General features: G+C 41.6%; 1 protein-coding gene and 3 gene segments (V, D, J or C); all 4 read left to right on the top strand.

Annotated features, from left to right (window-relative positions):
* Window positions 1-963: 963 nt before the first annotated feature.
* Window positions 964-1,529, top strand: LOC114565324 (T cell receptor alpha variable 38-1-like; the record flags this gene model as incomplete). The annotated part of the segment is given in 2 exon segments: window positions 964-1,104; window positions 1,195-1,529. Coding segments are annotated over 2 exon segments (453 nt in total), but the record flags the coding sequence as incomplete, so codon positions are not given.
* Window positions 1,530-6,977: 5,448 nt separating this feature from the next.
* LOC114566046 (T cell receptor alpha variable 38-1-like) lies at window positions 6,978-7,847 on the top strand. The segment is given in 2 exon segments: window positions 6,978-7,233; window positions 7,447-7,847. Coding segments are annotated over 2 exon segments (444 nt in total).
* Window positions 7,848-16,379: 8,532 nt separating this feature from the next.
* LOC114566045 (uncharacterized) lies at window positions 16,380-21,984 on the top strand. Its single transcript, XM_028594390.1, has 4 exons — window positions 16,380-16,424; window positions 17,965-18,189; window positions 21,348-21,519; window positions 21,638-21,984. The coding sequence occupies exons 1-4, from the start codon at window positions 16,380-16,382 to the stop codon at window positions 21,982-21,984; spliced, it is 789 nt and encodes a 262-aa protein (XP_028450191.1).
* A 1,413-nt stretch (window positions 21,985-23,397) lies between these two features.
* LOC114565401 (T-cell receptor alpha chain V region CTL-F3-like) lies at window positions 23,398-24,095 on the top strand (the record flags this gene model as incomplete). The annotated part of the segment is given in 2 exon segments: window positions 23,398-23,568; window positions 23,785-24,095. Coding segments are annotated over 2 exon segments (354 nt in total), but the record flags the coding sequence as incomplete, so codon positions are not given.
* Window positions 24,096-24,641: the final 546 nt, after the last annotated feature.

Here is a 24,641-nt window from a genome sequence, read left to right as displayed (position 1 = left end):
AAAAAATAAAAGATGGGAGTAGAGGATGGGAGTAGAGTTTGGTTTGGTGTTCGGCAGAATCTTAACCAGTGGGTTTGGTATTCGGCCGAACCCCAAAAATCTGACTGCTGCTCTCTCCTACTGACTGCTACTCTCTCCTACTGACTGCTACTCTCTCCTACTGACTGCTACTCTCTCCTACTGACTGCTACTCTCTCCTACTGACTGCTACTCTCTCCTACTGACTGCTGCTTTCTCCTACTGACTGCTACTCTCTCCTACAACTGCGCCTCTTTTTGTTTTGTTGTGATGTTTAGAAGCGAGACACGGGAACTTTCTTTCTGGACCATTTATTCGGAGAGACCAACGTAAACCTACACTCTACATTTACTACCACTTAAATAAACTGCTGATGTATTCTCAGTTCTGAAAGCTGACAGCTGTCTGCTCTGAGCATATTCACCGTCACTCACTCTCTCATGTACACACTAAGCACCGAGCTATTTCTTAACGGAGCTTTCCCCGGTCGAGGAGAGCCTGCTAGAGCTTCTTGTATTTGGTCTGGAAGTCCGAACAATCCAAAAAATGCTTTCACACTATAAACGAACTGGGCCATTGTTCAGTTTGGTCCGGACCGAGACCACCTCTTTATATTTGACCAAAATTTGGTCTTTTGATCCGGACCGTGGTCCGAGGCACCTTTCTCACCTGCAATTTTGGTGCAGACCAAACTGAAAAGTCTGAAAGTCTGGACCTAATGAGGTAGGTGTGAAAATGCCCTAAAAGGCATGTACAGGTTCACTACAATTACCAGCTTTTATACGTTACAGAACAAAGTGAATCTGCACCAGCTGTAAAACAGGAACCATGTCAGCTGAAAACTATAAAGATCACTTCATACAAGACATGTTACACTAGGAAAAGAGAGAGGGACACAAGTTGTCAGTAGGGGGAATAACCCAGGGCTGTGATCAGGTTCCTCCTTCTAATCCACCACCTTAGTGTTGATGAAGACTAAACAGAGAGATCACAGCCTTCTTTATACTTGCTGTAGCTCAGAGTTACTCCACACTGCAGATATGAAGCCTCTGTTCATCTCAGTGTTGCTGGCTGCTATGAGCCTTGGTATGAACACAACTCTGTTTCTTTGATATCAATCCAACATTGATATGATTCTTTAACAGCACACTGATTGTGTTTGTTGCTGTTTTACAGAATGCAGAGCACAAAAAGACAACGTGCTGCAACCAGAAGGAGATTTGACTGCTACTGAAGGAGAGGCAGTAACACTTGGCTGTCTATATAACAGCAGTTCAACTAATGATTATCTCTTCTGGTACAAACAGGATGGAAACAACAGCCCCAAATTCATTCTGAGCCGCTTTCAAGGGGATGAAGGGAACACACCAGACGAGTTCAAGGAGAGATTTTCATCTACACTGAATTCCAAGTTAAAATCAGTTCCTCTGAAGATCCAGAAGCTTCAGCTGTCTGACTCTGCTGTGTACTACTGTGCTCTGCAGCCCACAGTGACAGGAAACACCAAAACTCTGTACAAAAACCTTTGGAGCAAAGACAACACAATACTCCACAACATCCACTAGAGGGAGTCACACACTGATAAACTACATAGTTTTCATCATGTAGTCTAGAATCACTTTACCTTAGTAGTGTAACTGAGAGAAGTGAAAATCCAGAGCTATAAGGAGATGGAGAGACTCAGGGAGGAGCTGAGCTGTTACTGAACTATAGAAGAGAGAGGAACTTCTATATTCAACAGAGATCAATACACAAACCATCAACATTACCTTTATTCAACATGCTGTCACTGCAGCATTGTGTGTTTTCTCTGCTGTTTCTCTTCATTCTAACAGGTATATTTATACACAGTACAGTTATTTCTTCCTTTAGGTCTCAGTTTTGAAGAACTCACTCCAGTAGAGAAAGAAGACAACAGTTTAGAAGGCAGCTCTGTTACTCTGTCCTACAAATATTTGGAAATGTCATTGGGTGATTATTTCTTCTGGTACCGACAATTTCCAGGAAAACCACCAGAGTTCCTCATCTCCCACTCTGCTTCAGGAGAAGAAGGAATCAACAATAATGTAATACCTGGATTGAAGATTAAAGTGGAGGACAAACAAATCTATATGAACATCCCTTCAGCTAAGGTGTCTGACTCTGCTGTGTACTACTGTGCTGTGAGGCCCACAGTGACAGGAAACACCAAAACTCTGTACAAAAACCTTTGGAGCAAAGACAACACAAAACTCCACAACATCCACCAGAGGGAGTCACACACTGTTAAACTTCAATATGATGTAATTTAGAATCACTTTACCTTAGATGTGTAAGAGAGAGAGAGAAGTGAACATACAGAGCTACGAGGAGACAGAGAGACTCAGGGAGGAGCTATTTCTAGATCATGCCTGTTAAGGAAGGGCTTAACTTTAGCCAGGAGAGGAAGCTGGAAAAAGCTCATTCTGACAACATTGCTGATCTGCTTATCAAATTTCATGCTGAGCAACCCCAACATTTTTGACAGTTGACTTAGTGTATGAAGCCAGAGCTCCCAAACTCAAAGCTGGACCATTTGGCATGCATGACTTACTGAAGATGAACTTCATTCAAATTAAGAAAGTTTTGTGAAAGCCACAACTTAATATCTTTAATATAACTAAACAGGTAGTGTAGTGTGACACTGTCATTCGGTTTCAAAGGCAAACACATTTGCAAACCATCTGCAGAGATGGGAAGTAACGAAGTAAAAATACTTCGTTACAGTACTCAAGTAGATTTTTTAGATATTTTTAGTTTAATATTTATTTTTGTGGCGACTTTTTACTTTTACTCCTTACATTTTAACAAGAATATCGGTACTTTCTACTCCTTACATTTTAGAAAACTGGCTCGTTACTTTAGTTTTGTACAAAAGGTCGTCTATCAGGAGTGATTGTGAGTGCAAGTCGGAAAATAGCGTGGACATGCACCTCACATCGCGAGCCACACGGAGAAAAAAGTGAGAGAAAAGAGGATAAATCAGTTGAGATTGTGTGTGTGTGTCCTTGAGAACTGTAAGTCTTATAACTTATGTTGTCAGTTCATTTAAGCCTGTTGTTGTATTGGTCTATAGCTCTTGCAAACTTAACCTGTTAGCTAGGTTGCACGTTGCTTGATCTTATTAAAGCATCAAAAGAGAGAAGTTGTCTCCGTCCGTGTTTTAGACACACCTGGGGCAAAGTTGGAAACCAGAATCAGCTTTAAATACGGTCCTAATCTAGTCCTCACTAACAAGTTTCAAATAATTTCACTGGAGTTATTGTTATTATTTTTCATGTCATCAATACGAAATTCAATCTAATTGGATGTAATTGGATGGGAATATACTGTACGTTGCACTTGATGCAACGACTCGACAGATTCGGCGGCATTCATTTGCAGCAATTCATTGTGGCTTGATGGTGGTAACGTTAGCACTAGTAGTATGGATGTTTGTTGTCTGTTTAGTAATTCATATTGAATCCTTTATTTTCATTCCAGAAGCCATATTTGAAAACACACACACACACACACACACACACACACACACACACACACACACACACACACACACACACACACACACACACACACACACACACACACACACACACACACACACACACACACACACACACACACACGTAGATTCCTTTAAATGTTAAGGGGAAGATTAAAAAAGAGAAACTGGATCTGTCAGTCTCTGTCACAATAATCATATATGTCATGTTGCCAATTGGCAGACATCCATTTAAAATGTAGGCAATGGCATAAAAAGAGTCCACTGAAGTTTCTCAGCTACCACTCTAGTTAGATTTGTGTGGTCCAGGCAACTTTTCATAAAAAATTGTGTTCATTCGCAAGGCTAAGTAAATTTCCAAGCCTGTACTTTGTTACTTTTACTTGAGTAAAGAAGTTAAATCAGTACTTCTACTTCTACTTGATTACGGGAAGTGAGTACTTTTGCCATCTCTGACCATCTGCATAACAATGAAATGACAGGTTGTGCTTGCCTATAATATATATATAATAGCCCCTAAAGGCAACATATATAAGGAAAACAGGATGGGGCCAAGTATTGAACCCTGAGGTACCCCACAAGAGAGATGAGCTGGTGACGAGGAGAGGTCACCTATCATGACAGAGAAGCTCCTATTTGCCATATAGGATCTAAACCATTTAAGTGCCGAGCCTTGATCAAGGCGAGAGAGGAGGACTGCGTGGTCCATTGTATCAATAGCCACTGTGACGTGATCTGAAACCAGATTGAAACTTTTCAAACAGAGAACTCTGTTGTAAAAAGGTTTGTAACTGTATGAAAACAACTTTTTCCAAAACCTTTGAAAGAAAAGGCAGATAAGAGACTGGTCTAAAATTGGACAACACTGTGGGATCAAGATTAGGCTTCTTAAGTAGGGGCCTGACCACAGCATGTTTAAAGGCAGCTGGGTCAGAACCTAAACTAAGACAAGAATTTTATAAAAAGTAAGTAGACTCGACCCAATGGTGCTATTAAAAACCTCCTTCACCATCCTGGTGGGAACCATGTCTGAGGGACAGTAGGTAGGTTTCATATGTTGCACTACCTCAGTAAACACAGTCAGAGAAACTTTCTTAAATTCCTCAAACACAGCAAAGTGCACAGGAGCAGCAGGTACAAACAATTTAGATATAAAACATTATGAAAGTATGAGAGTGCAGAGTCAGAGTTAGTAAGTTCAGTAGCACTTGATAAAAACATGGTATAAAAATGAATACATGTTTGAAAAGGCATTCATGATTTGGTTAAATTTAATTCATTATAATTCTGTTGTCTACATTTGGTGATGATTGCTTCATGACTTAGGACTCGAAACACAAAGTTAAGGAATTGGAACTTGACTTAGGACTTCACTCTTCACATCCTTGTCTTGACTTGGGACTTAAGTGAAATGACCTGAAACTTAATATGACTTGAAAAACAGTGACTTGGTCCCACCTCTGCCCTCAACAGATGACAAAGAGGAAGGACCAATGATGTGAAGGCCCAGATCCATCAGAGTATCAATGCTCTTCCTCTCTCTCCTCAACTCTCACTGCAGACATGAAACACTGGCTGACTAACATCCTGATTCTGACTCTCTGGCTAGGTAACTATTTAAACCTTTTGATTGTTCACGTTAGATAGAAGACTACTGATGGAAAGATGGTTACTTTTGGCTGTAAATTTGAGACAACTTTGCCAAGTCCCACATTGTTCTGGTACAAACAAGATAAATGATTACCCAAAGATTATGCTGCAACGTTTCTCTGTAAAATCTGACAATTCCAAAGACCAAGAGAGAGTTGATGCAACAATCAAGGATAAGTCAGTTCCTCTGAAGATCCAGAAGCTTCAGATGTCTGACTCTGCTGTGTACTACTGTGCTCTGCAACCCACAGTGACGGAAACGCAAAAACTCTGTACAAAGAGCAAAGACAACACAATACTCCACAACATCCACTAGAGGGAGTCACACACTGTTAAACTTCAATATGTTGTAGTCTAGAATCACTTTACCTTAGTAGAGGAATTGACAGAAGTCAAAATACAGAGCTATGAGGAGACCAAGAGACAGGGAGGAGCTGAGCTGTTACTGAACTATAGAAGAGAGAGGAACTTCTATATTCAACAGAGATCAATACACAAACCATCAACATTACCTTTATTCAACATGCTGTCACTGCAGCATTGTGTGTTTTCTCTGATGTTTCTTTACATTCTAACAGGTATGTTAGACTATGCAGCATGGAAACGTTTATGCAGAAGTTTAATCCTAATAAAATCTGAATATGAATCATTCATTATGTCTTTTACAACATAAAATAAAGTTTTCTCTTCCTTTAGGTGTCAGCTGTGATGAACTCACTCCAGTAGAGAAAGAAGAGAACAGTTTAGAAGGCAGCTTTGTTACTCTGTCCTACAGATACTCCAAACAAGCAACTGGTAGTGATCGATTCTTCTGGTATCGACAACATCCAGGAAAACCACCAGAGTTCCTCATCTTTCACTTGGGAACACAAAATGAAACAAAATCTGGACTGTCTGTTCATGTAAGTGAGGATAAAACCAACATTATTCTTCAGATCTCCTCTGCTGCAGTGACAGACTCTGCTGTGTACTACTGTGCTGTGAAGCCCACAGTGACAGGAAACACCAAAACTCTGTACAAAAACCTTTGGAGGAAAGACAACACAATACTCCACAACATCCACCAGAGGGAGTCATACACTGTTAAACTATACATTTTTCATGATGTAGTCTAGAATCAATTTACCTTAGAAGTGTACTGAGAGAAGTGAAATTACAGAGCTACGAGGAGACGGAGAGACTCAGGGAGGAGCTGAGCTGTTACTGAACTATAGAAGAGAGAGGAACTTCTATATTCAACAGAGATCAATACACAAACCATCAACATTACCTTTATTCAACATGCTGTCACTGCAGCATTGTGTTTTTTCTCTGATGTTTATCTCCATCCTCACAGGTACATTATGTTGGACTATGAAGCTTAAAAAATGTAATCCTAATAAAATCTGATTGTGAATAATTGTTTAAGTCTTTTACCACATGAAATAACAGAGCTGTCTCTTCATTTAGGTATCAGCTGTGAAGAACTCACTCCAATAGAGAAAGAAGAGAACAGTTTAGAAGGCAGCTCTGTTACTCTGTCCTACAGATACTCCAAACAAGCTGGATATAATGATTATTTCTTCTGGTATCGACAATATCCAGGAAAACCACCAGAGTTCATCATCTTTCATTTGGGATCGCAAAATGAAACAAACTCTGGACGGTCTGTTTCAGTGAGTGAGGATAAAACCAAAACGTATCTCCAGATCTCCTCTGCTGCAGTGACAGACTCTGCTCTGTACTACTGTGCTGTGAGGCCCACAGTGACAGCAAACCCACAGTCTCTGTACAAAAACACAAGCTGACACACTGACAAGCTGCTGGAAGACTTTTTTCTACACTGTTGTACTGAACTTTGTACCTCCACTAGAGGGAGACATTATCAAGTAGGAGGTGCACTACTTCTGCACTGTGTTCAACCATTCAGTCAATAATAAGTGCTGCTGTGAAGAGAACAATTCTCAGACTGAATGTTGAACATCAGCTAGTTTCTCCTGTTGATTTAAACCTTGTTGTAGAGATGGAACATTGGCTGTGGATTATTCTTGCTGCTCTTTTCTTTGGTAAAGTGCAAAGAGTGTTTTAATGCACAAAAAAGCAAAACAGATAATTTTTGTTGGTATCTCATATATTCTAAATAACACGTTATATGGTTTTCTCTGACATAAAACAGCAGTAAAGGAAAATCCATATTATTTACTCTTCAAACCTATGGTTTTGCTTTAAATCATCTTCATTGATTCCTCTCTATCTTTGCATGTTCTCTTCTTCCCCAGAGTGTAAAGGAGATGACAGAGTGAACCAGCCAAAAAGAGATGTCATTACTACTGAAGGAGAGACAGTTACTCTTGACTGTACATTTGAGACCAGTATCCCAACTCCCACTTTGTACTGGTACAAACAAGAAGAAAATGATTACCCAAAGATGCTGCTGCAACGTTTCTCTGTAAAAACTGACAATTCTAAAGCGCAAGAGAGAATTGATGCAACAATCAAGGATAAGTCAGTTCCTCTGAAGATCCAGAAGCTTCAGCTGTCTGACTCTGCTGTGTACTACTGTGCTCTGCAGCCCACAGTGACAGGAAACACCAAAACTCTGTACAAAAACCTTTGGAGCAAAGACAACATAATACTCCACAACATCCACCAGAGGAAGTCACACACTGTTAAATGTTGAATAGTATGTTATAATACAGAGTAGATTCTTTGTAGAGGTGACAATAACAGAAAATGAAGCACTAAAGATGAAAGGAAAAGTGTTATTCAACAATAACTGATGATAATGAGGTGCTGTGCGATATTATGTTCATGAACAATACCTCATAACTGATTGTAAAAGCAAATCCCCTGACATCCAACAGAGCTCTATTTCAACTCTGTCATTTCAAAAAGTCATATTGCAGTCTCACTTTTTATTCCGCGTTTAAACGAGCATTTTGGTGGGGAAATCTTCTTTACCGCTCCTGGAGTTCACATATAAAGCTAGACTTTTGAATCGAGCTTTGCAACTGGCTAATGATGCCTCAGGCCATCCAGCAGGGGCTTTCTTTGAGATGCTTCCCTCAGGGAGAAGGTATCGTTCTGCCAAATGTTCTACTGATCATCATTTAAACAGTTTCTTTCCACAAGCTGTGATTGCTTTGAACAAAGCACCTTAAACTAGGCACTTTAAATTTATGATATATTTATAATATTTAGGTTTCATGTGGCTTTGTTTGTCTGTTTTTATGTTGTGTCTTCGTATGTGTTGACTTTGCACTTTGAGCTACTTGCACATTTTTTCCAATGCGGGTTACACTGCAAATAGCTAATGAAGTGAATCTGAATCAGCTTGTATAAAGCCTGACACAACACATTATCTTTGACAGAAACAGTTGAGTTTGGTAGCTCCATCAGAGAGGATGAGACAAAGAGGAGAGAGATCCAGCTGCAGTCAGGTGACAGAGAGAGTGATGCGGGAGGCTGCCACGCAACGGAGGGACAGGCTACCAGTGAGAGAGAAGAGAGAGAGAGAGAGAGTCACAGTAATGTGGGAGGGGCCTGCTGCCCCGTTGGAGAGTCTGAGCATGTGGATCAGAGACTGATTATGAAAACTATTTGACATATTCCACATCCCACAATGGAAGGGAAAACAATTGAAAAGGGACTGGATATTATATAGCAGCTCAAAAAAAGGCCTTATTTTGCCTACCATGCTTGTTGTTCTCCTTTGAAGTAGAGAAAAAGTCAATTAGTGCACTAAATTCCACAGATGGGATGAAAATATTGAATATAAAATTCAAAAAGTTTTAGGAGAGATTTCCAGACCATGAAAGAAACCGTGCACACAAACATTGTTATTGGAAATGGAAGAACCTACAACATTCTGTCCTACAGACTGGAATTGACAGCAAACAACAAAAGTTGATGGAGACAGAAATCTTCTGGATGTAAAACTGTACTTAGCCTTCAGGAATCTGTCATTCAGGGGCAGCACAAATACACTAGATGAGCCAGACAATGGAAATGTTCTTGGCATAATTGAACTGTTGGCAAAGTATGACAGTATCCTAAATGACCATCTACAAAACATTAGAGAGCACCATTGTTGCTGGTGGAAAGAGACTCCAAGTTCATTACCTTTCACCTGACAGCCAAAACAAATTTATTGAACTTTGTGCTCAGCGTGTCCTAAACACTATTTTGAGGGAAAGGCAAGAAACAACATTCTATTCCATAATGTGTGATGCAACCCCTGATGTGTCAAACTTGGAGCAAAATGTACTGTTGCTGAGGTATGTCAGTCAAACTTCCCCCGAGGGTGGATGGGAAATAAACGAACGTTGAATTTAAGGACTTTTCAAAAAAGACAGGAGAGGAAATCACCACAATGGTGGAACAATCACTAGGTGAACATGGGATAGATATAGCTGATTGAAGGGGTCAGTGCTATGATAATTGAGCTAACATGGCAGGAAAAGTGAGAGGGGTGCAAGGTCACATATTGAATAAAAATCCCTTGGCCACATACTCACCATGTGCATCTCACACGTTAAACCTAGTTGGTGTCCATGCAGCCCGGGCCTGCCCAGAAATAGACATTCTTTGGCTTCGTCAATCAGCTGTACAAACTATTCAGTGGCAGCCCTAACTGAAGAGTTTTGGGTTGTTCTCTGTACAGCTTGTCTGACACACAATGGAGTGCGCGGATAGAGGCAGTGCGCCCAGTGGCAAAACATTTGCCTGGTGTGATCCAGGCATTAGACACCTTTACCACTACAGGTAACCTTACCAGTGAAGCCAAAGCTGAAGTACAGGGTCTAAAGACCTACTTTCAGTCAGCTTTGCTCCTCACTTTTTGGGTCAAGGTGTTACAATGCATAGAGGATAGAAACCTTACCAGCCAGTCCTCAGCCATCTCACTTGCTGTGCAAGCTGTCAATATAAAAGGAACTGGAGGAGGAGATTGCCTGCATGTGTGCATCATGGGATAGTTTTCTGACAGAGGCAGCTGCTGTTGCCACGTCCATGGGTATTAAATCCCAGTTAGAAATGAGACAGAGAAAGAGAAAGCGTTTCTTTGATGAGTCAGAAAAGGAAGGGACAGAGGAGCAGAAGCCCAGAGACCCTATTCAGAGATAGAGTGTTTCAGGTTGCAATGGATAGCATAATCTCTCAACTACATGTCCGGTTCTCATCAATGCAGCAGATATGTGACGAGTTCTGCGTCCTGTGGAAATTCAGAGATATGCCACAGGACAGCATCAGTGCATCATGCTCAAAGCTCTCTGAGAAATATAAGAATGACCTCACAGGGTCCCTTGAAGACCAAATTCAGCACTTAGAAAATATATATAGTGCAACTTTTGAAGACAGTCTTGGATCTCTGGACCTACTTAATGCCATATGCACAATGGGACTACAGAGCATTTATGGAGACCTGTGTCGTACTGCATATTTTCCTGTCTCTGCCTGTGACTGTGGCTGGAGGTGAGTGGGCCTTCAGTAAAATGAAGATAATTAAAAAAACTATCTGTGCTATAACATGTTCCAGGAGAGGCTCAATGGTTTGGCAATGCTCTCCATAAAGCGTCAACTTGCCAAGAAACTTGACTTTAAAGACATCATGGATGATTTTGCCACAAGGAAAGTTTGGCGCATGGCATTTGGAGTTCAAATCTAAACATGTCACACCAGCAGTAGCCTAAAATACAATAGTAAAAATTAATTTATTTGCTGCTAGTGTCAGAATTCCAATACATATGAAGAGTGTATTTGGCAATAGCTTATGTGTAGTTTGTTAATGTTAACCATTATTGTCAATGCCTGTCACTTGTCTTTTGCAGAGAGAGATGTGAGGAGAGGAGAAGAGAGGTGAGGAAGAGCAGAGGAGAGGAAAAGATGAGCAGAGGAGAGGAACAGCAGAGGAGAGGAACAAGAGAGGAAGAGGAGAGGAAGAACAAGGGAAAAGAAGAGATCTGGGTGCGGGGGGGCCCATCTAAGATCAGCTGCCCTGGGCGTATGTATAACGTGCCAATTTGTATGCCATTATTGGCATGTTATCAAGACGCATATTCGCTTTTTAGCATGTTTATCAATGCTGTTTGGCCTCCATTGACTTACATTACCTTGCAAATGCGTATGAATTAACACTGTAGCGAGTAGTATGAAAGGGCGAAAATCCACGTAGGGAGGTTGGTTGGGCTGAACGACGGGTCAAACAACATAGGACTTCCACCCAAGAGACCAGGGATCCTGTCCTGCGCGTCACGTTCCCTAAACTCAATTGTCATTTTCTTCTTTTACTAAACCCAACCCGCATGTGACGTTTCCTAAACCCAACCTTAGCCTCGCAATAACACGTTGCCTCGCAGCTTTAGAAAGTGCCACTTGGCGTGTGTTTACACTGTAACCCAAAATTCTGTGAATCAGTTCAAATTAAACTATACTAAGATATTTAGTAATGAAATTATGTTGTTTCAACTTCAACTTCATCCGTCTTGTGTTTGTAAACCCTGAAAAGGTGATCCAAGCATTCAATCATCGCATCTAATTTTATGTAATTCTTGTTTTAGAAGGATCAACAACAAAATGTTACAAAATATTGCCACCAGTCTGTTAACCGGCGGAAGCATAACAGAGAGGTGAAGATACAGAGCTAAGAGGAGAGAGGAACTTCTATATTCAACAGAGTTCAATACACAAACCATCAACATTACCTTTATTCAACATGCTGTCACTGCAGCATTGTGCGTTTTATCGGATGTTTCTCGTCATACTAACAGGTTTGTTAGATTCTGCATTGAGGAAAACTTTAATTTCAATATTTTTTTAATCTGTTGAATCAATGATTTTTATAAAATGCTATGAGAAAATATCTCTTCATTTAGGTATCAGCTGTGAAGAACTCACTCCAGTCGAGAAAGAAGAGAACAGTTTAGAAGGAAGCTCTGTTACTCTGTCCCACAGATACTCCAAACAAACTGATAACAAATGATTTCTTCTGGTATCAACAATATTCAGGAAAACCATCAGAGTTCATCATCTCTCATCTGGTATCAGGAAAAATAATGCAAAATACAAACTCTGGACTGTGTTTCAGTAAGTGAGGATAAAACCAAAATGGATCTGCAGATCTCCTCTGCTGCAGTGACAGACTCCGCTCTGTACTAACCTGACTCCACCAGATGGATCGCTTCGCATTTGCTCGGCCTATCCATCGGTGAACTTTCCGTTGGAGAACTTTTGGGAAAGGGCGAAAATACTGGTTTGCTGACTGGATAAACCAACTGTCTATCACCACCTATGTTGGCGATAGACGCGCCAAATGAACCAATCTGATCAACGAAGTGTATGACGTACCTTTACCATTTTCTTCACAACTAGCGGAGCCAGTTGATATATCAAACTCTTGCCGAAACCAGTCGGGAGAAGAGCAAAAACATCTTTTCCTCAGAGAAAAGCCTCCAGTGCCGTTTTTTGCTCTTCTTTCAATGAAGGAATACTTTCTAATTTGGATAAAACTTGCACGATAGCTACGCTCATCTCATCCTTGTAAGCCGCCATGTTAATGGCCGTTACACACCAACCAGCGTCACACCTAAACCCGCCTCAAAACCAACGCTGATTAGTCGGTCGTTTAGCAAACGGCTCCAAATTTTCTCTACCTCAAGATGCCAGACTGATCTGCGAGTGGAAAACTGGAGCTCACGAGATCAGGACGGTCTCATGAGGCTAGCTCTGTACTACTGTGCTGTGAAGCCCACAGTGACAGCTAACCCAAAGTCTCTGTACAAAAACACAAACTGACACACTGACAAGCTGCTGGAAGACTTTCAACTTTGTACCTCCACTAGAGGGCGACATTATAAAGTAGGCGGTGCACTACTTCTGCACTGTGTTCAACCATTCAGTCAATAATAAGTGCTGCTGTGAAGAGAACAATTCTCAGACTGAATGTTGAACATCAGCTAGTTTCTCCTGTTGATTTAAACCTTGTTGTAGAGATGGAACATTGGCTGTGGATTATTCTTGCTGCTCTTTTCTTTGGTAAGATACAAAGAGCATCATGGTTTTATTATTTTCTATATATTTATATAAACTGCAGTTCAGAGCAGAAATCTCTGAACCGTTGAGCTGTTTCTGTCCAGAGTAACAATGTACAGTTGACATTTTACACTGTCTTCTCCTCTCAGACTCATGAACAATGTTAGTCTAATAGCTTCATTTTCTTTCCTTTTCCAGAATTAATAGCTGGAAACAAAATATATCCTGTAGAAGATGAAGTCAGTAAAAGAGAAGGAGAATCTGTCTCACTCAGATGTGACTATGAGACTACTGAAGAATATATTACACTCCACTGGTACAGACATAATTCTGACATTCAGGCACCTCAGTTTATACTCTGGAAAGGAGAAAAAGGCTACGAAAATAATTACATCCCAGATGTGCGATACGAATCCAAAACATCAGATAAAACAACTGAACTGACCATAAAGACACTAACCCTGGCAGACACAGGTCTCTACTACTGTGCTCTAGAAACACAATGATACAAAGTGTAGAAGAGGCTGTACAAAAACCTGAACACAGATATCTGACTACTCTTCAAAGAGGAGGGAAGTGGTATTCAAACCACAGCTTCATATCAGATGGATTCTGATTATTCCAGTTTTATCAGAGTCCCTGTGGTTACAGCTGCTAATGTAACACTGTGGGAGGATTCACAAGAGCAGCAAATCCACATCAATGACAAACCAACTGTATGATGGTTCAAACACAAGACAACATGACAACAAATAAATGGACACTGACTTACCTACTAAATCCTCTTCATACCATGTGGGCCATTGTTATACATGTTGATCTGCATCCCAAATAGATACTGATACATTAACTGATACAACTCTTAAATCATTGGTAGTTTATGTTCAATGAAAACAGAAGCTTTCCTAACAACTCTTTAAACTCATCTTTAAATTTGACCTCAAACGGCTGCAGATGACCAAAATATACTAAACTATCACTTTCCATTCAAGAAACATTCTGAAAAATTCATAAAACTTAACATGCTGAAATATTAAGTCTCAGTTTACTTTCAAACTTTCTAGAAATAGATACTAAAAAGGCATGTACAGTTTCACTACAATTACCGCCTTTTATCGTTAGAGAACAAAGTGAATCTGCAGCAGCTGTAAAACAGGAACCATGTCAGCTGAAAACTACAAAGATCGGTTCATACAAGACAAGTTACACTAGGAAACGACAGAGGCACAACATGTGTTAGGTGTACAGTTGTCCGTAGGGGGAATGACCCAGGGCTGTGATCAGGTTCCTCCTTCTAATCCACCACCTTAGTGTTGATGAAGACTAAACAGAGAGATCACAGCCTTCTTTATACTTGCTGTAGCTCAGAGTTACTCCACACTGCAGATATGAAGCCTCTGTTCATCTCAGTGTTGCTGGCTGCTATGAGCCTTGGTATGAACACAACTCTGTTTCTTTGATATCAATCCAACATTGATATGATTCTGTAACAGCACACTGATTCTGGTTGTTGCCGTTTTACAGAATGCAGAGCACAAAAAGACAACGTGCTGCAACCAGAAGGAGATGTGACTGCTACTGAAGGAGAGGCAGTAACACTTGGCTGTCAATATAACAGCAGTTCAACTAATAATTATCTCTTCTGGTACAAACAGGATGGAAACAACAGACCCAAATTCATTCTGAGCCGTGTTCAAGGGGATGAAGGGAACACACCAGACGAGTTCAGGGAGAGATTTTCATCTACACACAATTCCAGGTTAAAATCTGTTCAGTTCAACTCTGCTGTGTACTACTGTTCTCTGCAGCCCACAATGAGCAGGATTTTATTTATTTTTTCATCCAAGGTGTAGTCGGAAGAGATGTCTTTTTAGCCTTCGGCGGAAGATGTGTAGGCTTTCGGCCATCCTGATGTCGATGGGGAGCTCGTTCCACCATTTGGGAGCCAGGACAGTGAACAGTCGGGATTTCGTTGAGTGATTAGTTCTCCCTCGCTGTGAGTGGGCAGCAAGCAGTTTGGCTGATGCAGAGCGAAGTGAGCAGGTTGCGGTATAGGGTTTGACCATGTTCTGGATGTAAGCTGGGGCTGATCCGTTCGTGGCCCTGTATGTAAGTACTAGTGTCTTGAAGCGGATGCGGGCAGCAATTGGTAACCAGTGAAGAGAGCGGAGGAGCGGTGTAGTGTGAGAGAACTTGGGGAGGTTGAAGACAAGTCGAGCTGCTGCGTTCTGAATGAGCTGCAGGGGTCGGATGCCACATGCAGGCCGGCCAATCAGGAGGGAGTTGCAGTACTCTAGACGTGAGATAACTAGAGACTGAACCAGAACCTGAGCTGCCTTCTGTGTTAGAAGGGGACATATCCTTCTGACGTTATGTAGCATGTATCTACACGATCGGGTCGTTGCAGCAATGTTAGCAGTGAAGGAGAGTCGGTCGTCAAGTGTCACACCCAGGTTTTTAGCAGTCTGGGTGGGGACTACCACAGAGTTGTCAAATGTTATAGTCAGGTCTTGGGTACGAGAGCCTTTCCCTGGAAGGAAAAGGAGCTCAGTCTTGTCAAGGCAGAGTTTCAGATGGTGTGTGGACATCCAAGAAGAGAGGTCAGTCAGACAGGCCGAGATACGTGCTGCTACTTGAGTTTCAGACTCAGGAAAGGAGAGAATTAGTTGGGTGTCATCTGCGTAGCTGTGATAAGAAAAGCCATGCGACTGAAGGACAGACCCGAGAGAGTTGGTGTACAGAGAGAAGAAGAGGGGACCCAGGACTGATCCCTGAGGAACCCCAGTTTTGAGTGGGCAAGGATCTGAGCTAGATCCTCTCCAAGTTACCTGGTAGGTTCGGTCTTCCAAGTAAGATGTGAGCAATGAGAGCGCAGAGTCTGAGACACCCAGATTCTCGAGTGTCAAAATGAGGATCTGGTGGTTCATTCTGTCAAAGGCAGCAGAAAGGTCCAGAAACAAGATGATGGAAGAGAGAGAGGTTGTTCTAGCGATGTGATGCTGCTCAGTGACAGTTTCTGTTGAGTGACCAGCCTTGAAGCCAGACTGGTGGGGATCAAGAAGGTTGTTCTGGTGGAGATAGGTAGAGAGTTGATTATGAATGTTGGTTTTTTGAGTAGTGGGGTCACTCTTGCCTCTTTGAGAGCGTCGGGGAAACAGCCAGTTGAAAAGGAGATGTTAATGAGATGAGTGAGGAAAGGAAGGAGGTCAAGAGCAATGGACTGGAGAAGGTGAGAAGGGATTGGATCCAGGGGGCAGGTGGTTGGGTGGGCGGAGGTAATCAATGTATGGATTTGATTTGGAGATATAGGGGTGAAATAGGAAAGAGTACTGGATGTGATGGATGGTAAGGTGATTTCAGAAGGTGTGGTGGAGAATGAAGAGCGTATGTCATCTATCTTTTTTACAAAATAGTTGACAAAGTGGGTTGGTAGAAGGGAGGAGGTGGACTGGGGGAATCTAGCAGCTTAGAGAAGATGGAAAAAAGTTTTTTGGGGTTTGAGAAAGAGGATTCAATTTTGGTTTGATAAAAAGAGCTTTTTGCTGCAGAAATAGAGGCAGCGAAGGAGGAAAGAGACAGATAGGTAAGCAGATCATCTGGGTGTTTAGATTTCTGCCATTTCCTTTCCTCTGCCCGTATGGTTGATCTTTCAGCACGTACTGAGTCAGATAACCACGGCGCTGGGGAGGACTTGCGAGCCTGTCGTGAAGTAAGAGGGCAGAGAGAGTCGAGAGAGGAGGATAGAGTAGAGAGGAGAGTGTCAGTGGCAGCGATGGGAGGCATGAGTAAGAAAGAGTCAGATGGAGGGAGGGTTGATAAAGTACATGCCGCCGGAGAAGAAGGAGAGAGTGAACAAATATTAGGGCGGACAGGTATGGTGTCTCTTGCGATATGGTTGTGAGCTTGGGAGAGTGGGAGAGAGTAAGAGATGAAGAAATGGTCTGAGGTATGGAGTGGAGTAACAGTGAGGTTGGATGTAGAGCAGTTTTTGGTGAATATAAGATCTACGTGGTTGCCAGCTTTGTGAGTGGGTGGTGAAGGAGAGAGTGAGAGGGCAAAAGAAAAAAGAAGGTGAAGAAAGGCAACTGACTTCTCTGTCTGGATGTTGAAGTCGCCCAGAAGTACCAGCAGAGGACCAGTTTCAGGGATCTTTGAAAGAAGGACATCCAGCTCCTCCAGAAACTCACCCAGAGGACCTGGTGGACGGTAGATAACAATGATGACTAGTTGTACCGGATGCGTTATGGTGACAGCATAAAGTTCAAAAGAGAGTGGAATGAAATGTGGCAGTGGGTAGAGAGAAAATCTCCACTTGGGGTTAATGAGTAGGCCTGTCCCCCCGCCTCTCCCAGTGGGTCTGGGTGTGTGGGTGAAAAAGTAGGCAGAAGAGAGAGCCGCAGGGGTGGATGTGTTGGTTGGTGTAATCCAGGTCTCAGTGAGAGCAAGGAAGTCAAGGGATTTCAGGCTGGCAAGGCCAGAGATGAACTCAGTCTTGCGAGTGGCAGACTGGCAGTTCCACAGGCCACCTGCAACAAGGTGTTGAGTATGTGTGGAACGGGTGGGATAGGTAAGAGAGTTGGGGTTGCGAGCTAATGCGTGGTTTGTAGTATCTCCGAGAAGAAACACGGACAGGAATGGAGAAGCAGCCCATTTCCGGATAAAGACACCGAGCAGTGTAAGTGAGATATGAGATATCAAGCCCACTTAACTTCCCACTTAGCCTCCCACGAAGACTCCTGCGTAGACTCCTTTGTCTTTGTCCGATGAAGCTGCCACTTCACGCAAATGCAAATATTAAATACAAGGAGGAGATTGGTGTTGGCTACAGGTGGGGAGGCCACACCCTGGCAAATCAGTCAAAAGCACCTGAGAGTCGTTATATTACTGCCAGCAGTTCTGAAGTGTTTTCATCAGAAGGCCCTAGTGTTACTCTGTCCTGTACCTATGCAGTTAAAGCTGATAATCTCGTGTGGTATCGACAGGATCCTGGATCAGCTCCTCATTTCCTTCTCCTGATCACTGATACAAAACCAATCTGAATATCCTCTCTACTGAAGTGACAGTCTGCTGTCTACTACTGTGCTTTGCAGCCCAGAGTGACAGGAAACACTAGACTGGGTAAACCCAACCTGCCGGTGATTTAATTTCACCCTGCAGCTCAGGTTGGAAATTACATACATTTTCCAACCTGCTTCCTTTACGAATATGCGGGGACCAATCACAAACTGGCTCATCCACCTGGCGCGCTATTGGTGGGTTTAACATGATGACGATAGAGAAGCGACCAAGCAGCTTTTTGTTTACATTCAACATGGCGGCCACCGAAGTGTAGCAACCCGTTGATGCCGCAGTCGCTGCTACGTCACCCGGATCGTTGGTCTGATTGGTTGAAGGACTGTCCAATTGCATACTGAGTCATTTGAACTATGCCCTTTGATCACGTCTCTTGTGCAGTAGAAAATACCATGCAGACTCCCCAGACTAATGCTCAATCTTAAATTATTGAGCTTGGTCTGCTGATAGCCAGACTTCAACAATATCCAGGAAAACCACCAGAGTTCCTCATTATTCACTTGGGAACGCAAAATCTAACAAACTCTGGACCGTCGGTTTCAGTGAGTGAGGATAAAACCAAAATTATTCTTCAGATCTCCTCTGCTGCAGTGACAGACTCTGCTGTGTACTACTGTGCTGTGAGGCCCACAGCTACAGGAAACCCACAGTCTCTGTACAAAAACTTTACAGCTCCTCACTGAACATTTACACACTTCAGCTCTTCCTGTTATCGAACAACAGTGCCATCAAATTGAGTACATAATTCACTGAATATATGCAGTATTTCTTTTGTGCTTTTTTTCTTTTGAGTACAACTTCATGAAAAAGATGGAATCCAGAGTCTCGGGTCAGATCACCCCACCGTTTATACCTTGATCTTGAGTCTTCTAGAACCAGTTGATTTGAAGACCGCAATGACCGGTTGTGCCCACACAGGGTCAAAGTCTTGGACAAATACTCTGGGGACAGGCCACTTAAGGAATTTAAAACAAACTAAATCTTTTAATCTTTTCTAAAATGCACAGGGAGCCAATGTAGGGTGTAGAGAATGAGAGTGATGTGTGCACGTCTAGATGTATTTCTCAAAAAGCGAGCAGCAGCATTTTGCACAAGTTGAATTCATGAGATGGAAGTTTGATTCAGACCAACATGAAGAGCATTACAGTAATCCAACCTTGAACTAATAAGAGCATTTTCTAGATCATGCCTGTTAATTAAGGAAGGGCTTAACTTTAGCCAGGAGACGAAGCTGGAAAAAGCACCCCACATGTTTGACAGCTGGCTTAGTGTATGAAGCCAGAGCTCCCAAACACAAAGCTGGACTGTTTGGCATGCATGAAGTAGTGAAAATAATACACTCAGTTTTATCTTCATTCAAATTAAGAAAGTTTTGTGAAAGCCACAAGGTAAATAAATTTGCAAATCATCTGCATAACAATGAAATGACAGGTTGTGCTTGCCTATAATATATATAATAGCCCCTAAAGGCAACATATATAAGGAAAACAGGATGGGGCCAAGTATTAAACCCCTAGGTACAAGACAAGAGAGAGGAGCTGCTGACAAGGAGAGGTCACCAATCATGACAGAGAAGCTCCTATTTACCATATAGGAGCTAAACCATTTAAGTGCCGAGCCTTGATCAAGGCGAGAGAGGAGAACTGCATGGTCCACTGTATGAAAAGCCACTGTGAGGTCCAAGAGCACTAAAACAGCAGGATTCCTGGCATCTACAGACAAGACAATATCATTGTGTACTCTCAGCAGTGCAGACTCAGTGCTGTGAAGTGAACTGAAACCAGATTGAAACTTTTCAAACACAGAGCTTCTTAAGTAGGGGCCTGACCACAGCATGTTTAAAGGCAGCTGGGACAGAACCTAAATTAAGACAAGAATTTAAAAAAGTAAGTAGACTCGACCCAATGGTGCTTTTAAAAACCTCCTTTACCATCCTGGTGGGAACCATGTCTAAGGGAGAGTAGGTAGGTTTCATATGTTGCACTACCTCAATAAGCACAGTCAGAGAAACTGGCTTAAATTCCTCAAACACAGCAGAGTGCACAGGAGCAGCAGGTACAAACAATTTAGACAAAACATTATGAAAGTATGAGAGTGCAGAGTCAGAGTTAATAAGTTCTTTAGCACTTGATAAAAACATCGTATAAAAAATGAATAAATGTTTAAACAGGCATTCATGATTTGGGTAAATTTAATTTATTATAACTCTATTGTCTACATTTGGTGAAGATTGCTTTAGTACTTGTTTAAGACTCAAAACACAAAGTTAAGGAAATGGACCTTGACTTAGAACTTCACTCGTCACATCCTTGTCTTGACTTGAGACTTCAGTGAAAAGACATAACACTTAGTTGTGACTTGCAAAACAGTGACTTGGTCCCACCTCTGTCCTCAACAGATGATAAAGAGGAAGGACCAATGATGTGAAGGCCCAGATCCATCAGAGTATCAATAATCTTCCTCTCTCTCCTCCCCTCTCACTGCAGACATGAAACACTGGCTGACTAACATCCTGATTCTGACTCTCTGGCTAGGTAACTATTTAAAATACTGATTGTTCTCCTTTAATCAGTCATCTTCATTGATTCATCTATTCCTCTGCATGTTCTCTTCTTCCCCAGAGTGTAAAGGAGAAGACAGAGTGACCCAGCCAACAGGAGATGTCATTACTACTGAAGGAGAGACAGCTTCTATTGACTGTACATTTGAGACTGACCGAACTCCCACTATGTACTGGTACAAACAAGAAGAAAATGATTACCCAAAGATGCTGCTGCAACGTTTCTCTGTTAAAACTGAACATTCTAAAGTGCAGGAGAGAGTTGATGCTACAATAAAGGATAAGTCCTTTCCACTGAATATCCAGAAGCTTCAGCTGTCTGACTCTGCTGTGTACTACTGTGCTCTGAGGCCCACAGTGACAGGAAACACCAAAACTCTGTACAAAAACCTTTGGAGCAAAGACAACACAATACTCCACAACATCCACTAGAGGGAGTCACACACTGTTAAACTTCAATATGATATAGTCTAGAATCCCTTTACTTTAGTAATGTAACTGAGAGAAGTGAAAATATAGAGCTACGAGGAGACAGAGACTCAGGGAGGAGCTGAGCTGTTACTGAACTATAGAAGAGAGAGGAACTTCTATATTCAACAGACTCCAATACACAAATCAGCAACATTACCTTTATTCAACATGCTGTCACTGCATTGTATGATTTCTCTTCTGTTTTTTTCCATCCTCACAGGTATGTTAGATTATGCAGCATGAACAAGTTCATGCAGAAGTTTAATCCTAATAACATCTGAATGTGAATCATTCATTATGTCTTTTCCAACATGAAATAAAGTTTTCTCTTCCTTTAGGTGTCAGCTGTGAAGAACTCACTCCAGTCGAGAAAGAAGAGAACAGTTTAGAAGGAAGCTCTGTTACTTTGTCCTGCAGATACTCAAAACAAGCTGATAATGATTATTTCTTCTGGTATCGACAATATTCAGGAAAACCACCAGAGTTCATCATATTCATCTCAGAGATGTACTTTACAAAACAAGCAGAATCTCTGACAAGATTCTATGCTAAATTGTCTGAAGAAAAGCATAGTGTGGATCTTCAGATCTCCTCTGCTGCAGTGACAGACTCTGCTCTGTACTACTGTGCTGTGAGGCCCACAGTGACAGCAAACCCACAGTCTCTGTACAAAAACACAAGCTGACACACTGACAAGCTGCTGGAAGACTTTTTTCTACACTGTTGTACTGAACCTTGTACCTCCAATAGAGGGCGACATTATCAAGTAGGAGGTGCACTACTTCTGCACTGTGTTCAACCATTCAGTCAATAATAAATGCTGCTGTGAAGAGAACAATTCTCAGACTGAATGTTGAACATCAGCTAGTTTCTCCTGTTGATTTAAACCTTGTTGTAGAGATGGAACATTGGCTGTGGATTATTCTTGCTGCTCTTTTTGGTAAAATACAAAGAGCATCATGGTTTTATTATTTTCTAAAGATTTATATAAACTGCAGTTCAGAGCAGAAATCTCTGAACAGTTGAGGTGTTTCTGTCCAGAGTAACAATGTACAGGAAACATTTTCCACTGTCTTCTCCTCTCAGCCTCATGAACAATGTTAGTCTAATGACTTCATTTTCTCTACTTTTTCAGGAATAATAGCTGGAAACAAAATCTCTCCTGTAGAAGATGAAGTCAGTGAAAGAGAAGGAGAATCTGTCACACTCAGATGCAAATATGAGACAACGTATAGTCCTAGACTTTACTGGTACAGACATCATTCTGACCTTCAGGCACCTCAGTTTATACTCTGGAAACAAGCTAGTAGTAATAATAAATATATCCCAGATCCGCGCTATGAATCCAAAACACCAGGGAAAACAACTGAACTGACCATAAAGAGACTAACCCTGGCAGACACAGGTCTCTACTACTGTGCTCTAGAAACACAGTGATACAAAGTGTAGAAGAGACTGTACAAAAACCTGAACACACATATCTGACTACTCTTCAAAGAGGAGGGAAGTGGTATTCAAACCACAGCTTCATATCAGATGGATTCTGATTATTCCAGTTTTATCAGAGTCCCTGTGGTTACAGCTGCTAATGTAACACTGTGGGAGGATTCACATGAGCAGCAAATCCACATCAATGACAAACCAACTGTATGATGGTTCAAACACAAGACACCATGATGACCGATGATAGGCCACAATGAGCTTCTTCCATTGTTCAACATGTACTGCATCCCAAATAGGTAACACACCACCGTAATTTCCCATTTTTTGGGATCTACCTATCTACCTATCTATCTATCTATCTATGAAACACAACTCTTTAAATCAGTGGTAGTAATTATTTTCAGACATCAGAAACCAAAGAATTTTTTTAAAGTTTTTTAAAACTTAAGAATTTCATAAAAACAGATGCTTCTCCAACAACTCCACCATCTTTGAGTTTGACCTCTCATAGCTGCAGAGGACCAAAATATACTAAACTGTCACTTCATAACCAAGAAACATTCTTAAACATGCAAAACAAGCACTGACAAACTGCTGGAAGCCTTTTTTCCAACTTTATACCTCCACTTCAGTAGTGGAGGATTATCAAGTAGGAGGTGCACTACTTCTGCACTGTGTTCAACCATTCAGTCAATAATAAGTGCTGCTGTGAAGAGAACAATTCTCAGACTGAATGTTGAACATCAGCTAGTTTCTCCTGTTGATTTAAACCTTGTTGTAGAGATGGAACATTGGCTGTGGATTATTATTGCTGCTCTTTTCTTTGGTAAGATAAAAAGAGTATTTTAATGAAAAAAAATGGCAAAAATTTCTGTTGGTATCTCATACATTGTAAATAACATGGTAGGCTATATGGTTTTCTCTGACTTAAAAACAGCACTAAGGGAAAATCCATATTATTTACTCTTTAAACCTACTGTTCTGCTTTAAATCAATCACCTTCATTGATTCCTCTCTCTTTGCATGTTCTCTTCTTCCCCAGAGTGTAAAGGAGAAGACAGCGTGAACCAGCCAACAGGAGATGTCATTGCTACTGAAGGAGAGACAGCTACTCTTGGCTGTACATTTGAGACTGCTTCATATCCTTATTTGTTCTGGTACAAACAAGAAGTAAATGGCTTTCTAAAGTATATAGTACACGTCTCCTCTGGAGCAAAAGATGCTGAAGACTTTCAGAAAGAAAGAATTTATGCTACAGTCAACAAGACATCAGTTCCTCTGAAGATCCAGAAGCTTCAGCTGTCTGACTCTGCTGTGTACTACTGTGTTCTGCAGCCCACAGTGACAGGAAACACCAAAACTCTGTACAAAAACCTTTGGAGCAAAGACAACACAATACTCCACAACATCCACCAGAGGGAGTCACACACTGTCAGGGCCCATTCACATTGTATGCGGCATGCGCTGCGCTCGCCGCTAGGTTGTCCTATTCCCAACTAAATGGGCGTTTTCCAATATGTGATCTTCTATTGACTTGTGTTCTTGTGTCCCTGTGAAACGTCATCTCGTGTTGCCAAAGTACTGTCCCAATACACAAGTTTGCATTTCGCCAAGAACAGTTAAAATTCCCGGATCTATTCTTGACACACATTTATTTATTCACAATGTTCATTCACGAAGAAAATTGGTGTCCTTAAAGGTTGGACTTTTACTTTTATTAAGGCGTTAACATCCATTTCCAAAAGATGTTTTAAGATCTTTTTAGTCAACTTTAGAATGGGTGTATTCACTTATGCAAGCCACTGCAAATAAATGAGAGAAAGATATGGTGAACTTGTCACGAAGAAAAGCAGCCGGAGGAAGATGAGCTGACCACGGCTGTGATTGCTGCTGAGGATG

The sequence above is a fragment of the Perca flavescens genome, chromosome 12 (genome assembly GCF_004354835.1).
Source record: "Perca flavescens isolate YP-PL-M2 chromosome 12, PFLA_1.0, whole genome shotgun sequence".
NCBI classification, from domain to species: Eukaryota; Metazoa; Chordata; class Actinopteri; order Perciformes; family Percidae; genus Perca; species Perca flavescens.
Note: the sequence above shows the minus strand (reverse complement) of the source record. Positions and strands in the feature narration are given on the sequence as shown.